Below are 15,763 nucleotides of genomic sequence, written 5' to 3'. Positions count from 1 at the left end.
CATTAATGAAAATACTGCTAAAAAACTTAAACTCTTCACAATACCTAAAAACAAAACTATAGCTCTGGCTGCTTCCGATCAACATGCTAAAATAACTGGCGAAGCTGTCGTGGATTTAATACTGAAAGATAAAACCCATTCTGGAATAACAATTGAAATCATTGAAAACCTTTTCATTGATTTAATAATCGGAAAAGATATTTTAAAAAAATATAAAAAAGTAACACTTAAATTCGACGGTCCTAGAGACAAACTTATAATTGGAGCTATAAACACGAATAATTTTTTTCCTACCATAAACGTTCCACCCCCTCCTCTCTTTTCTAATCTTTCTCCTCATACTAATCCTATTGCGACAAAATCCCGACGTTACACTTTTGCCGCCAACAAATTCATAAAAGAAGAGACTGCTAGAATGTTGAAAGAAGGCATAATTGAACCTTCGATATCTCCGTGGCGAGCGCAAGTTCTTGTAACTTCGAATGAGAATCATAAGAAAAGAATGGTAGTCGACTACAGCGATACCATTAATAGATTCACGGAACTAGACGCTTACCCAATGCCTAATATCAATAAGATGGTAGACGACATCGCTCAATATAACATCTTCTCTACTCTCGACCTAAAATCTGCTTATCACCAAATACCTATAAATCATGCTGATCGTAAATTCACTGCGTTTGAAGTAAGTGGCAAACTTTTTCAATTTACTCGTCTTCCTTTTGGCGTCACCAATGGAGTAAGTGCTTTCCAGAGGAGCATAGACTATATTATAGAAAAAGAAAATCTAACCGATACCTTTGTGTATGTTGATAACGTAACTATATGCGGAAAAAATCAAGAAGAACACGATTACAATCTTCAAAAATTCTACAAAATTGCTAAACAATATAACATCACTTTAAATGAAAATAAAAGCATAATTTCTTCTAGTTCTATTACTCTACTCGGCTACACCATAGAAAATAATCAAATAGCTCCCGATTATCAAAGACTAAAACCATTACTCGAAATGCCACCTCCGCTGAATCTTAAATCTCAAAAAAGAATAGTTGGAATGTTTTCCTATTACTGCAAATTCATTAAAAAATTTTCTGATAAAATTTTATTACTAAATCAAAACAAAGAATTTCCACTACCTCCATCTGTATTAAAATCTTTTCAAACATTGAAAAATGATCTAAAAGACGCCACTTTAATAACGGTAGATCCAAATAAAGAATTTGAAGTAGAAACGGACGCTAGTAACTATTGCATTGCTGCAACACTAAATCAAGAAGGTCGTCCTATTGCATTTTTTTCAAGAACTCTCAATACTAACGAAATTAAGCACCATGCAGTAGAAAAAGAGGCAGCCGCTATTGTAGAAGCTCTCCGTAAGTGGCGACATTTTCTACTCGGCAGGCACTTTAAAGTCATCACAGATCAGAAGAGCATCAGCTTCATATTCGACAATAAAAGAAAATCAAAAATTAAGAATGACAAAATATGTCGTTGGCGTATAGAATTATCCCAATACAATTTCACTATAGTTTATCGACCTGGACCTGAAAATATTGCTGCTGACACATTCTCTCGCATCTCTGCTCTTACTTACAATCTACAAGATCTTCGTGATTTACATAAACAATTATGTCATCCTGGTGTTTCAAGACTAAGCCATTTTATAAGAACGAGGAACCTCCCTTTTACTTTGGATCAAATTAAGAATATTACTGACTCTTGCTCATCCTGTCAATTACTGAAACCCAAATTCGCCAATACCAATGGAGGGACTCTCATTCAAGCCATATTACCTTTTCAACGATTAAATCTTGATTTTAAAGGTCCTCTGCCTACTTCTATACATGGCAACAAATATCTACTTACTCTAATTGATGAGTATTCCCGTTTTCCTTTCGCTTTTCCTTGCAGAGATATGACAAGCAAAACCATTATCCACTGTCTAAACAAACTCTTTTCAATTTTTGGTTTGCCTGACATGATACATACTGACCGTGCTTCTGATTTCTTAGCAAGAGAAATAAAGGATTTTTTACACAAAAAAGGAATTGCTACTTCTAAAACAAGTAGATATCATCCTGAAGGTAATGGACAGATTGAAAAACTCAACGGTACCTTATGGAAGGCCATTCAAACAACATTACATTCTAATCAAATGAAACTACCTTATTGGGAAGACATACTACCGGACGCACTTCATTCAATTAGATCATTACTTTGTACTGCCACTAATATGACTCCCCATGATAGACTCTTTAAATATAGTCGTAAATCTGCTTCCGGAATTTCAATTCCTTCTTGGGTTAAACCAGGCCCAATATATATTAGAAACCACACTAAAACAAGTAAACATGACCCTCCTGTAACGCCTGCCACCCTAATAGATGTCAACCCCCACTACGCTTATGTTCAACTACCTTCTGGTACTGAAACCACTGTCAACGTTCGAGACTTAGCTCCAAACTCATCAAATGAAGAAAACTCTAATAATAATCCTACTACTTCAGAGACTTTATTTGAACCTTCTACTAATGAAAACATTGGTCATGAGGAAGACAAAAATCAATCGTCTGATTTGAAGAAAATCAGATTTCACTAAAAAATAATACTGAAAATCAGCATTCCTGCCAATCTGTGCGGAGGTCGTCCCGAGTTCGACAATTCCCTAGTAAATATAAGGATTTTGTGACTAAATACTGAAAAAACTGCAGTTTGGGTTCATATGTTATTTGTTAATAAAATGATTCTTATGTGATTGTAAAAAAAAAAAAAAAAAAAAAAAAAAATTTGTCTATAATTAATTACCCCTTACTTGAATACTTTAGGACGGGGAAAATGTTATGATTTAATTTGTTGTTAAGAGTTATCCCCCTTGGGATTGACATTCATAATAAAAGCGCCCTCTGTTTCATTTTCCCGCTCGATCCTTTCAAGAGCGTACGTGTATTTTACAGTTAATAAAACCTTTCTAAAAGGCAATTCTTTACTTACTGATACTATTCACTTCAATACCTAAACATTCAGATTTTTTAGCACCTCTAGATAAAGTCTGCGCAATGGGCTCGTCAAACAACAGAATCAAATGGACATCAGATCTGGAAAACACATTCCTCAAAACCAAAGAACACCTTAAACAAGCCAAAATCCTAACCTTACCTAGAAGAGAGGACCAACTACAGATAATCACGGACGCAGCTACAACCTCTGCCGGCTTAGCGGCATCCCTTTTCGTATTAAGAGGAAACAAACCCCACCTTGCAGGTCTATTCAATGCTCGTAAAACATCCAACCAAGCAGGTTGGCTAGCTTGTGAGTTGGAAGCTCTGGGCATAGCGTCGGCTATCAAACACTTCAGCCCATATATAATTCAATCAGAAAACATCACCGAAGTACTCACGGATAGCCGACCCTGTGTACAAGCATATGAAAAACTCCAACGCGGGGCATTCTCCGCAAGCTCCAGAGTCACGACGTTCCTCAGTGTCATATCTCGATATCCTGTCAAATTATCCCATTTACCAGGTAAAAATAATATATCAGATTACGCCAGCCGAAATCCTATCCATTGCAAAGGAAAATGCCAAATCTGTAAATTCATCAGTGCCCTAGAGGAATCCTTAGTTAGAGAAGTCACCGCAAAAGACATACTAGCTGGTCACTGTCCTATCCCATACATGACTCGCAATACGTGGATTCAAGCTCAACAAGACTGTCCAGACTTACAACAAGTATATCGGCTACTACGCGATGACGGAACTCCATCTAAAAAGAAGAAAGGGTTAACCACAATTAAAAGGTATTTACAACATTGTAAACTCTCATCAGCCCCTGCAGATGGGTTAATCATAGTTATGCGGGAAGAAGCCTTACAGCCTGCTAGACAAAGAATCGTCATTCCCCAAGGGGTATTAGATGGACTTTTGGTCGCTCTACATTTACAACTCCAACACGCCAGTAAACATCAGTTAAAACAAATCTTTAATATGGGATTCTATGCACTGGATACAGATAAAGCCATCAATCGCACCGTAGATAGTTGCCACACTTGCGTATCACTAAAGCAGGTACCAAGTCAGTTCAAAAATCAATCATCAACAAAACCACCTGACAAAATTGGGAGCTGGTACGCTAGTGATGTCATCAAACGTGAAGGACAACTGATATTATTAGTTCGAGAAAATGTTTCTTCCTTGACACAGGCAACATTATTACTATCGGAGAGCAGTCAATCTCTTAAGGATGGCCTAATCACCACCATATCAAGATTCCGTCCCCCGTCAGGAGATGAAGTAAAAATCAGGGTCGATGGCGCTTTGGGATTTCAAGCCCTACTCACCGATAGTTCACTGGAATCGTTCCATATCAAAATAGAGGTTGGAGAAATAAAGAACATTAACAAAAACCCTATTAGTGAACGTTCAATATCAGAATTCCATACAGAACTATGCAAATTGAAACCAAATGGTGGCAAAATAACAGACACTGAATTGGCCATAATAATTTCCAATATGAACAGCAGATTCAGAGAAAATGGCTACTCTTCACTAGAAATTTGGACAATGAGAGACCAAATCACAGGAGAAAAACTACCAATAGAATACAAAAGCCTGATTGAAGAGAAACACCGAAATAGATTAAAAAGACATGAATCCTCAGCTAAATATAAGGGCCGAGGCAGAACTACCGAAATAAAAACCGATACTAAAGTTGGAGAGATCGTCTATCTATACCAAGATAGAGTTAAAACCAATGCTCGCAACAAATATATGGTGATGGAAGTTGAAGATCAGTATTGTACTGTACAAAAGTTTACAGATAAACAATTTCGGGGAAAAAGATATAAAGTGAAGTCTGACATTATCAAAGTTGAACAACACCCTAACTACCACACCATTGATCAAAACAATACCGAAAGTGAATACGAAATAGATAGTCCCATACATGTCGAATCCGAATCATCAATAGATGAACAATCGGACTCTTCCAAGCACAGTGACACAGAAAACACACAAGATGACAGTATAGACCATAAAGATCCAACCGAAGAAACCCCCCTGGAAGTAACTCCCGAGGAAATTACTTATACGCGTCGTCCGTCACGGATCCGAAGACGTCCGAAGTTCTTGGAAGAAAATTATATATTATAAATTAGCTCAAATAAGTGCGTAAATTCGGGTCATACCCGTACAACACGGAGGAAGAGGAAAGAAGGAAATAAAAGGACTCCGTCACATCACGTGACCTCCTTGTTTACCTTAAATACCCTCTTCATATGAAGAGTCGAGTTCGTCTAACAACTCGCTACACTTCAACGTCTCGTCTCTGACATAAACTGTTCTCCTGTGAATTATTGTTGAAACCTGCCTTATCCCCGGAAAGGCATCTGACCACATACATACGCTACAATTAAATCCTTTTTTGGATTGTTATGTGCTAACGCTAGATCCGATAACAAACATCTTTTAATTTTTTGGAATGCTTCCTCACATTCTTTTGTCCAGAGCCATTTTTTTATTCTTCTTCAATAATTCATTTAATGGTGCTCTTAGTTCGTGCATATTTGGGATATAAGGATTATAGTAGTTTGCTAGACCCAAGAATGACTGTAACTTCATTACTTCTATTTGCTTCTGTTCTATTTGGGTTAGGTCTTCTTACCTTTCCAATCAATTATTTGTCCCTAATATTCAATCTTGTCCATACCAAAATTACATTTTTCGAGAGCCACTTTAAATCCATAGTCTTCTATTTTCTCGGATACCTTATGAATGTGGTTTTTATGTTCTTCAACATTTTTGCTTCTTATCAAAATGTCATCTAAATAAGCCATTACAAAATCCAAGCCTGCTAGCATGGCATCCATAATTTGTTGGAATAAATTTGGTGCTACTTTCAACCCAAACGGCAATCGTTTTAGGGAAAATAATCCTTTATGAGTATTCATTGTCAAGTATTTAGAACAATCTTTGTGGACTTTGACCTACAAATATGCTTCTAATAAGTCAATTTTTGTGAAAATGTTTCCTCCATTTAACTTAAAAAACATTTCCTCAGGGGTAATGAGTGGATAGTTATGATCCTTTAAGCAATCATTCAGTCCTGTCAAAAAATCCCCACATACACTGATTTTTTTTATTTTTATTTTTCACATAAACTGTGGGTGATGCCCATTCAGAGTAGGCCACTTTTTTTATTACTCCGATTTCTTCAAGTCTATTTAATTCTTTTGCGATTGTTTCTAATGCCGAATACGGAACCTTCCTTTTGGGTTTAAACACCGGTTTCGCTTCATCTTTCAGTTCAAATTTCACTTCCGTTTTAGTGCAGCAACCCAGACCTTCAGAAAATATATTTTTAAAATCCTTCTTCAAATCCCCAACAAATCTTCCTGGCAGTTTGGGACTTTCAGATCCTGTCAAATTTACTCTTTTGCAAAATCAGTTTATTGGTTTTTCCCATAAATTGAAAAATATCATCAAATCTATACCGAATAGATTAGAATTTTTTCCAGGTATCACATACATTTTAGTTTTCAACGTATTTTCATTCAGGGTCACATTAGTATAAAATTCACCCTTAAATTTTAATCTATTTCCAGACATTCCTCTGGCAGTTTACTTTGTGTTTTGCAGCTTTGGAGAACCAATTTTCTTCCATGTTGTTTCATCAATTAAGGATATGTCACTTCCAGTATCCAAAAGATAGTTTACTTTCCGGCCATTCAATCTAACTTCAATATATTTCCTTTTTTTAACATACATGGACTTTTTTTTTAGAATCAATGGTCTTTATTTCAGGCTTACAGTATTTCTCCTTTTTGCATACTGTTGACTTGTGTCCTTTACGACTGCACTTATAGCATATTTTGTTTTTGAAGTAGCACACTGTAACAGAATTAGCAATAACAGAAATGAGGGGAAATAGAGAGCTTACCTCGGATACATCTGTTGTGTTTCGGGCTGAGTGGAAGAGAGAGTTCCAAGATGGCATCCATGGGTTTTTATTAGCGTTGACCCCATGCAATTCTCGTAGAATCGCGTCTACTCTCGCACGATTATGCAAATATATAAAGGCAGGATGCTGAAAAGCAGTGACAAGCGTCCGGCAGATTGTGTGTAGGTGGTTCTGGCGATTGGATTGTTCTTTGTGATGAACCACGTGTCTGCTAGAAACGAGTTTTTTTTGTTTTTTCTTCTTCTTTTTTCTCCACGGTTATTACAACCAAAGAAATCCCTCTCTTCTAGAGGTGGGCGATACTGACTATTTCTATCTGTGTTCCTGATTATTTTTTTCCTACTACATTTAGCTTCAAGCTATTTCAGCCTGACTATGGCGAAGGTTTGGATAAGCAGTGATATTATCAAGCCGTTCTCTGGTGAGAGAGACGTTGTAACGTGACTGAAAAAGTGAGACTTGTCGCACAACTTCAGCAGGTGGATGATGTAGCGAGTCTGCTACCTTTATATCTGGAAGGTGATACACTGGCCCTCTACATGGAAATGGAGGAGGATGCTCAAAAAAAGATAGACCAGATTGAGGCCCGATTAAAGGAGGCATTTACCAACGACAACGCGTTTGCAGCATACAGAAAAATAACTATGGTTAGATGGGCTGGAGAACGTGTGGATGTTTATGCCAACAAAATCAGGCAGTTGGTTGGATTAGCCGGATTCACAGGAGATGGCTTAGAGAGACTCACTAAATTGACTTTAGTCACTGGGTTTCCCGATGCCATCTCAATTGCTTTTCAACAGGTGCTGAACGTCGAAGCCCTGATAATGGGGGAGCTAATGTTGAGAACGATAATTTTGACAATGACTGGGGAACAAAATCAAGACGTGGTTGCGGCCACACGCTCACCCAACAACAGGACCCAGAATATTCCTGTGTGACCTGTTTTAAATGCAATGTTAAAGGCCACCTTGCAAGGGACTGTCGAAAATGCAGAACACAGTGTTACCGGTACGGTGAGAGTGGACACTGGGCTCGGAATTGCTCGGGAAACGAGCAAGGGGAGAACACATAAGCACCAGTCTCCTTCCCCACCAAAATGCGAACACAACGCTCCCAGTTATAAGCATTCATGTTGATGGGACGCGATGTTTGGTGCTTATTAATACCAGATGCTCTAGGACGATTTTACATGCAGACAGGAGTCGGTCTTGGAGAAAAACGAACATGAATATCAAAACGATTGGTGGAATATCCCATGTGTGCTGCAGTGTTGGAGCGGGCTCTGTATCCACTGATGAAGTGTGTCTACCAGAATCGATATGTTGATGGTGCATGGCAAACCACTGAGGTTTGACTTACTTCTAGGAATTAATGCCATAAAAGCTCTGGGAGGTGTCGTTGTCGAGCCTACTGGATCAGTGCGGCTGGGCGGCAGGAAAAATATTAAATGCGCAGCCATTTCTATTAATGAACCGGATTTCACCGCCATCTTTGACCATCAAAACCGAACGTGGGCTGCATCGTGGAAGTGATCTGAGGACCACCCCCTGAAAGGCTACACAATTGAGTGTCAGAATACCCAGTGCCGGCAGAAATCTGTGAAGAATACATGCAGGAGCTCAGCACATGGATAGATAATGGTTGGGATAAATTGGGACCGCCCAAAGGCCTAATTCCCCTGATGGCTGTAATACAGCAGAACAAAACCAAAGTGCGCCCGGTGATGGACTACCAGGAGCTAAATAATTACGTAGACGCGTTTACGGCCAACACAGATGTTTGTGCAGCTAAGCTGCGCGAATGGAGACAAAAAGGTGCTAACATATCTCTACTGGACCTCAGGATAGCATACCTACAAGTCCGGGTCCATGAGACACTGTGGCCATACCAGACTGTGGAAATCGACGGGAAAAAATACATTCTGACCCGTCTGGTGCTCAGTTTGAATGTGGCTAATAATGAGAGCAATTGTCAGCGAAGTATTATCTACAGAAGAAGTTGTAAGTCGTGCAGCATCTCCTTACATTGATGACATTTTTGTCAATGAAGACGTGGTGCCCGTGATCCGTGTAAGAGAACACCTAGCGCAGTTTGGGTTGGAGTGCAAGAACCCGGAGCGGTTGAAGGACGGTGCGTGGGTTCTGGGATTGGTGGTCAGGATGGTATGCAGTGAACTGCAATTCCAGAGGTTCCCAGCAGTGTTACGCGATGAACAATGTTTTCCCTGTTTGGTTGACTTGTCGGTCACTTTCCGGTGCGCGGTTGGCTTCGTGTGACTTGTGGAATACTCAGAAGGAGAGTAAGTTCGGTAATGAAAGGCTGGGATGATGAAGCAAGAGACGCTCTACTGTATCATATGATGTTTGAAACCTTAGAATCTGTGCAGCAGAATGATCCGGCCCGGGGAAATTGGTATGTGGACGGCAAAGAGCTGAATGTATGGGTCGATGTTAGCTCTCTAGCAATTGGTGCAGCCTTAGAGATGTGTGAATCTGTGTTGGAAGATGCATGTTGGCTGAAGATGACTCTCAACATATCAATTTAGTCGAACTGGATGCTGTATTGAAAGGCATCAATTTGGCTCTTCAGTGGCAGAGTAAGGTGCTACACATAAAGACAGATTCTGTCTGCGTATACCATTGGGTCTCAGACACGCTAAATGGAAAGGCGCGAGATACTTATTAGGAGGCGACTAAGCACTCTCAAGGAGCTCGCGAAAGAGTACAGGCTGACAGTGGATGTGAGGCTGGTTCCATCAACATGAAACATCGCTGACTGACTGACACGAGTACCACAGCAGTGGTTTGAGGCAATGAAAAAGAAAAACGGGCTTGACCCGGTGATAGGTGAGGTTCACACAGACGAGCTGGATGAGCATCAAATCATGGGTATTCACAAAGGTAGTGGACATCCGGGGGTGCGACACACTACCTACTTTGTCAGGAGAAGTTGTCCAACCACGACAAAAGCAACCGTTAAAACGGTCATACGGAAATATGAGGAATGTCAGTCCATTGACCCAGCGCCAGTCAGGTGGGAAAAGGAGAGCTGGAAGTGAACTAGAATTGCCAAAGAATTGGAATGGATATCACGCATTATGGCACCTTCCATTTTTTAACTCTAACAGACTGTGGTCCATCGCGTTTCTCCATTTGGAGGGAATTGGCGAGGCAAGACTCGGCAAGCGTGATCCATCAGTTGAAGGCAGTGTTCCTTGAGCGTGGCTCGCTGCATGAAATCCTTTTAGACAATGACACGGCTTTCTGCAGCAATGCGTTGCAAGCATTTGTATATAAATGGGGAGTCCACTTGCGATTCTGTTGTGCATATGCTCCAGCCAGGAATGGCATAGCGTTCACCATACAGTGAAACGAATAGCGGCTAGAATGCACTGTCCCATACAGGATCTGTCTACTGGTATAACATCACACCAAGAGACAACCATCTCCCTTCACTGCGTCTGCCAACAGGATTTATCAATACGAAGTTTGAGTAAAGGAGACCAATCTCGCAACTGCGTCCTCACGTCCCAAGAACAGCTCTTACCAGGTTGGAGATCGCGTGTGGGTCAAAAGACTGCAAAATCGATGTACCACAAGGTTCGGCAAGGGTGAGGTGACCAAGGTAATCAGCCCTCAATCGATTTTGGTGGATGGTGTACCTCGCCACGTGAAAGATCTGTTCCCTTGTCATTATGTTGTTACATCGGAGGAAGACTCGAACAGTATGATGTCTTTTGAAAGGACAGAGAGTATGATGCAGGATGACGGAGATGATTTTGAGCCATATAATGCACATACCGAAGAAGCGGAACAGGGACCACCCTTCTTGCCTTTACGAAGGAGTACCCGACAAAGACGGATACTGCCCCCCTGCCCTGATTGTGAAACACTGCCTATAGAACAGACTGGTGGCAATAACGGTGGTAATGAGGAAGATGGCAAGGAAGAAGTGCTGTCTCCAGTTCTTCGAAGAAGTACCCGACAAAGACGACTGCCCCTTGCCCTGTTTGTGATCATGAGATCAGGGGGGAGTGTAGCAGAATTAGCAATAACTGAAATGAGGGGAAATAGAGAGCTTACCTCGGATACGTCTGTTGTGTTTCGGGCTAAGCAGAAGAGAGAGTTCCAAGATGGCGTCCATGGGTTTTTATTAGCATTGACCCCATGCAATTCTCGTAGAATCGTGTCTACTCTCGCACGATTATGCAAATATATAATTCCTGGCCACTATAAAGGCAGGACGCTGGAAAGCAGTGACGAGTGTCTGGCAGATTGTGTGTAGGTCGTTCTGGCGATTGGATTGTGACGAACCACGTGTCTGCGAGAAGCGAGTTTTTTTCTTTCTGGTTTTATTTGTCGGTTATTACAGACAAGAAATCCCTCTCATCTAGAAGTGGGCGATACTGACTATTTCCTATCTGTGTTCCTAATTTTTTTTTGTTTTGCCTACTACATTTTGCTTCAAGCTATTTTGGCACGACTATAGCGAAGGTGCGGATAAGCAGTGATATTATCAAGCCATTCTCTAGTATACTAGTATTATCTGGTTTTAAATTAAACAGTTTCTGGCATTCCTTAGTAACTTTCTGTAAGGTTATTTCTATGTCTTGGTTCATAATGGATAATATCCTAGAACGAATCTCTTTATCCTTCGAGGATATTAACCCTTACACGAATATCAAGCATTTAAACATGTCCTCTTTTAGGTCTTTCAAATTAAATAACTTGCATTGGGCATTTACTTTCACAGCATAGGCGATAAAGTCTTCATCGTCTTGTTTCAAAATATTTAAACACGTATAACGAGTATAAAATAAGCTATTCGGCTCCCTGAAAATGTTCGATAAAACTTCTATAGTCTCTTTAAAAGAAATATCTTCGGGTTTCCTTGGAAGTTTAAAATTAGTATACTTGGTATTTTCATGGGAACCCAGTTTTTGCAACAGTAAAATAATTTTTTCTTCATCCGACCAGGCCTGACATCGTTTGGAAAAAATATTTTTGTATCTACAATAATATGCTGGAAACGTTAAGCCATTAGTTGGTTCATATAAAAATTCTGTCAGCGAATTTACAATTCCTTCCAGAGTGAACCACAATCCTTTTTTTTTCTTCTTGTTTCATTAGTATTGTTTTTAATACTTCATTTTGTTTTAACTGTTCTTTTTGTAAAAATTCCATCTGGCTTTGTTGGACCGCCAGTGCTAACTATATAGTTTTTGTAAACTCGGCTAATTTTTCCATGTTGAAGAATTAATAAAACAAAAGGTTAACAGTACCTGTACAAAGCATTAAATAAATTCACTGAATAGTTTTTTTACCACAAAAAACAAACATATTCTTTTGTAGACAAGATTTTTGGAGGGGATTACACACACACACAAAATTGACACCGAACCAACAGCAGCAATATACATATGTGCGTTCCTCCGCCATATTTTTTTCTTCTTATGAAACAAAAGAAATTTTAAATAGACAACTTTCTTCCATTCCGAGGAAAATTGTTGTTTTCCTTATGCAATAAAAATAAATTTGGGATAAACAACTCCCCCACCCCGAGAAAATTGTTCTTTTTAATGCTTCGTGAAATGTCAATTTCTCTTTTTTTTTTCAGTAGGACCGTAACAGACTGAATTAAAAAAAATAAATAAATAGCTTTTTGTTTGTGTCTTAGCTTTCTTTTTCTTCAGTAGTTGAATTTTTCCGGGCAGTTTTTTTCCCCATTCGTTGTCCAATATCTTTTTGACTTAAAGTTTCCTTTTTGTGAATTCGAATCCTGTCACCATTTGTTATATCCTTACTGCAAATAAGAATATAATAAGAAACACGTGGTTATGGGGAAAGACAAAGGGGTTTATTTACAAGGGAATATATGTTACATAAGAGTTACTCGACATATTTTCTTATTCTCTTCCTGTTTTTTTCCTTCTGCCTCAGTCATGTGAGAGGGTCAATATATCCATAGTTCATTTCATCTATGAATGGATCTTAGGTTATTCCATTACATCACTTAGCCATATCCCACACAAAATAAATGTTACCAAAAGCAAGATAACTTTTTTTATGTATAAGCATCACTGCTTATCAAGGCCCAGAGACCACTCGAGGATAAGGGTTGACAGTGTACAATAGTCAATTGGACAATATAGTAATCGTTAGTAATGGAAATTCGGTAAATTTGTTAACTTAAGTGGAACGGCTCATCAAGAATTTGTTTATGTTGGACTTGAAGACAATCAAATTGTAGTCAGCTGGAAAACAGGAAAATGGAAGCTTGTAGAGTAATTTGTTCAGGATATAAATTGTTTGTAAAATAATTTGTTTTGTTATTCATAACTTGTAGATTAATTTGATTTGTATATTAATAGCTTGTAGAGTAATTTGTTCCGGATATAAATTGTTTGTAAAATAATTTGTTTTATTATTCATAACTTGTAGATTAATTTGTGTTGTATATAATAGCTTGTATATTAATTTTCTTTGTATTTGAATAGCTTACAGATTTCTTATTTATTTATATTTTGTAGATTAATTTGTTTCTCATACTAATAGCCTGTCGATAAATTTGTTATGAATAGTTTGTGGGTTAATTCCTTTTTTATTTTAATGCATTGTAGACTAATTTGTTTTTAATGGCTTGAAAATTGTTTTGTATATGAATAGTTTGTAGATTTGCAATATTTTGTATTTTCATAGTTTACAGATTACAATGTTTTTTTTTTGTTTTTTTTTACAGGAATGGTTTCTAGATGAATTTATTTTGTATAGTAATAGTGTGTTGATTAATTGGTTTTGTATAGCTTATAAATTGATTAGTTTTGTATTTTAGTAGCTTACAGACAACTGTTTTAAGAAAATCGATGCAAATAATCTAACAATTAGCTGTAATTTAACAATTAGTCCAAATTTTAAGGTAAAAAAACATTCAAAAATTGAATTTTACTTCAAAGATATAGATAAATACAGGTGTTTCTAGATAAAACCATTAATGTAAAGATATGATTAAATATTAGATAATATAAACTTTCTTAAAATATTAAATTAATGTATTATTAATAAAATTATTAAATTAATATATTATTTTTCTATTAATTTCTATTATACATTTGGCTGTGGTTATTTTATCAATATTTCTCACTTTGTAATCTTAAACAGCTAAACTAAATGGCATGTTACCTCATACTCAAGTGTATAACCAAAATACAAAAAGATGACTTCTTACCTCATACCCAAATGACACTGCCATTATTGCTATTAAAAAGCTAAAGAAAGCTTCTAACTTTCGCAATCCATATTTGTCAAGTAGTAAAAAGGTGAAAGTATCAGCTATTGTAATCAAGACGCCTCCCCACAGTGGAATTCTGGAAGAAAAAATATGTTATGCTAGTTTTCAGATTTCCAGAAACAATTCAATAAAATCAAAAAAATTGAATATTAAAATAGTGTCTGGTGTATATGTAGTCTAAAATGTAATTAAAAAAATAAATACAAACCAGCAGAGAAGAGTGAATCCGAGACCTTTCGATTGCAGATCGGGAGTCTGCCAATGGGCTACATCCATCCTGCCCACAGTGACAGTTGGCTATAGAAAATGATGGCTATAGAAAATGGGCCAATAGATTATTAGGCGTCAGTTGAGGAAGATTGCTCAGGTCACATGTTGCTGTGTTCATGCTCAGGGTCATGTTGTATCAATTCAACGGTGTAACTCAGGATAATGTTCTATCAATTTGATGGTGTAACTCAGGATCATGTTCTATCAATTTGATGGTGTTGCTCGGGATTGTGTTCCGTCAATTTGATGGTGTATCTTTGGAAGGTATGAGTTCTGTTTGATGTGTATTAGATTTTCATAATACCAACGTATTTAATGACAAGCTATTTCAGTGGAATCCGAGATGTTGATATTGGGAAAAGATGTAATACCACTTTTTAGTGGAAAAGGTGATGCAGTCGGGTGGATAAAAAAGGTAAAATTGGTAGCTAAGCTTCAAAATGTGCCAGATCTTGCCAGTTTTATTCCACTTTTTCTACATGGAGATGCCCTCGCCCTCTATTTCATCTTGAGATGAGTGATGAAGAACAAGAAAATGCAGACCAGATAGAAATGAGACTAGTGACCACATTCACTGAAGGACTTTTTGAAGCCAATGAAAAGCTATCATGATTCAAATGGAAAGGTTAATCAGTTGATGTTTACAACAATGAAATCAAAAGATTGGCTGGGTTAACAGGATACCTAGGGAGAGGATTGGATCATACAGTCAAACTTGATTTTATAACGGGATTCCCAGATGATGTATCTATGGCACTACAACAGCTACCTCACGTATAGAGAATGGATGTCAGCAAACTGATACCAACTGCATGGCTTTTAGTCAAAAAAAGAGTTTGAGAGACTCGGACATTGGCAGCGAATGTACAAAGTAATATGCTGAGAAATAAAGCTCAAAAAGAATCATAAAGCCTTCAGTGCTTTAGATGTCAGAGACCACACCTGAAAAAAGATTGCACAGAGATACCTAGAGCCAGAACAATGTTAAAATTGTGGAAAGTTTGGCCAAATTGCTAGGTATTGTCCTCAGATTTAGGGAAACGGACAAGGGGGAGTTTCTACAACTCAAGCTACCCTGACAACAGAATAAGGGCACAATCTGCTACAGATTCATGGTTTTTTTTTTCAATTAAATCAAAGAGATCATCAAAAGTCCCCCTATTGAAGGCATCAGAGTTGAATTGTATTCAAAATATTTCCTTCCAGCAGTGCATAGATTTACAGGAAATTGCAATAAAATCTATGGAGT

The 15,763-nt window shown here is 38.0% G+C and overlaps 1 protein-coding gene across 2 annotated transcripts in view; it reads right to left on the bottom strand.

The window, feature by feature from the left end:
* Nucleotides 1-15,763, bottom strand: part of LOC145291322 (natural resistance-associated macrophage protein 2-like) — a 346,900-nt gene that overhangs the window by 78,268 nt on the left and 252,869 nt on the right. For both annotated transcript variants that reach the window (XM_080137065.1, XM_080137066.1), the window contains exon 6: nucleotides 14,182-14,320. In XM_080137065.1, coding sequence (XP_079993191.1) covers nucleotides 14,182-14,320 — 139 coding nt within the window. The remainder of the gene's footprint in view (nucleotides 1-14,181; nucleotides 14,321-15,763) is intronic.

The sequence above is a fragment of the Euprymna scolopes genome, chromosome 12 (assembly GCF_053919585.1).
Source record: "Euprymna scolopes isolate OS-2025 chromosome 12, ASM5391958v1, whole genome shotgun sequence".
In the NCBI taxonomy this organism is placed as follows: Eukaryota; Metazoa; Mollusca; class Cephalopoda; order Sepiida; family Sepiolidae; genus Euprymna; species Euprymna scolopes.
This window is presented reverse-complemented; position numbering and strand designations above follow the sequence as displayed.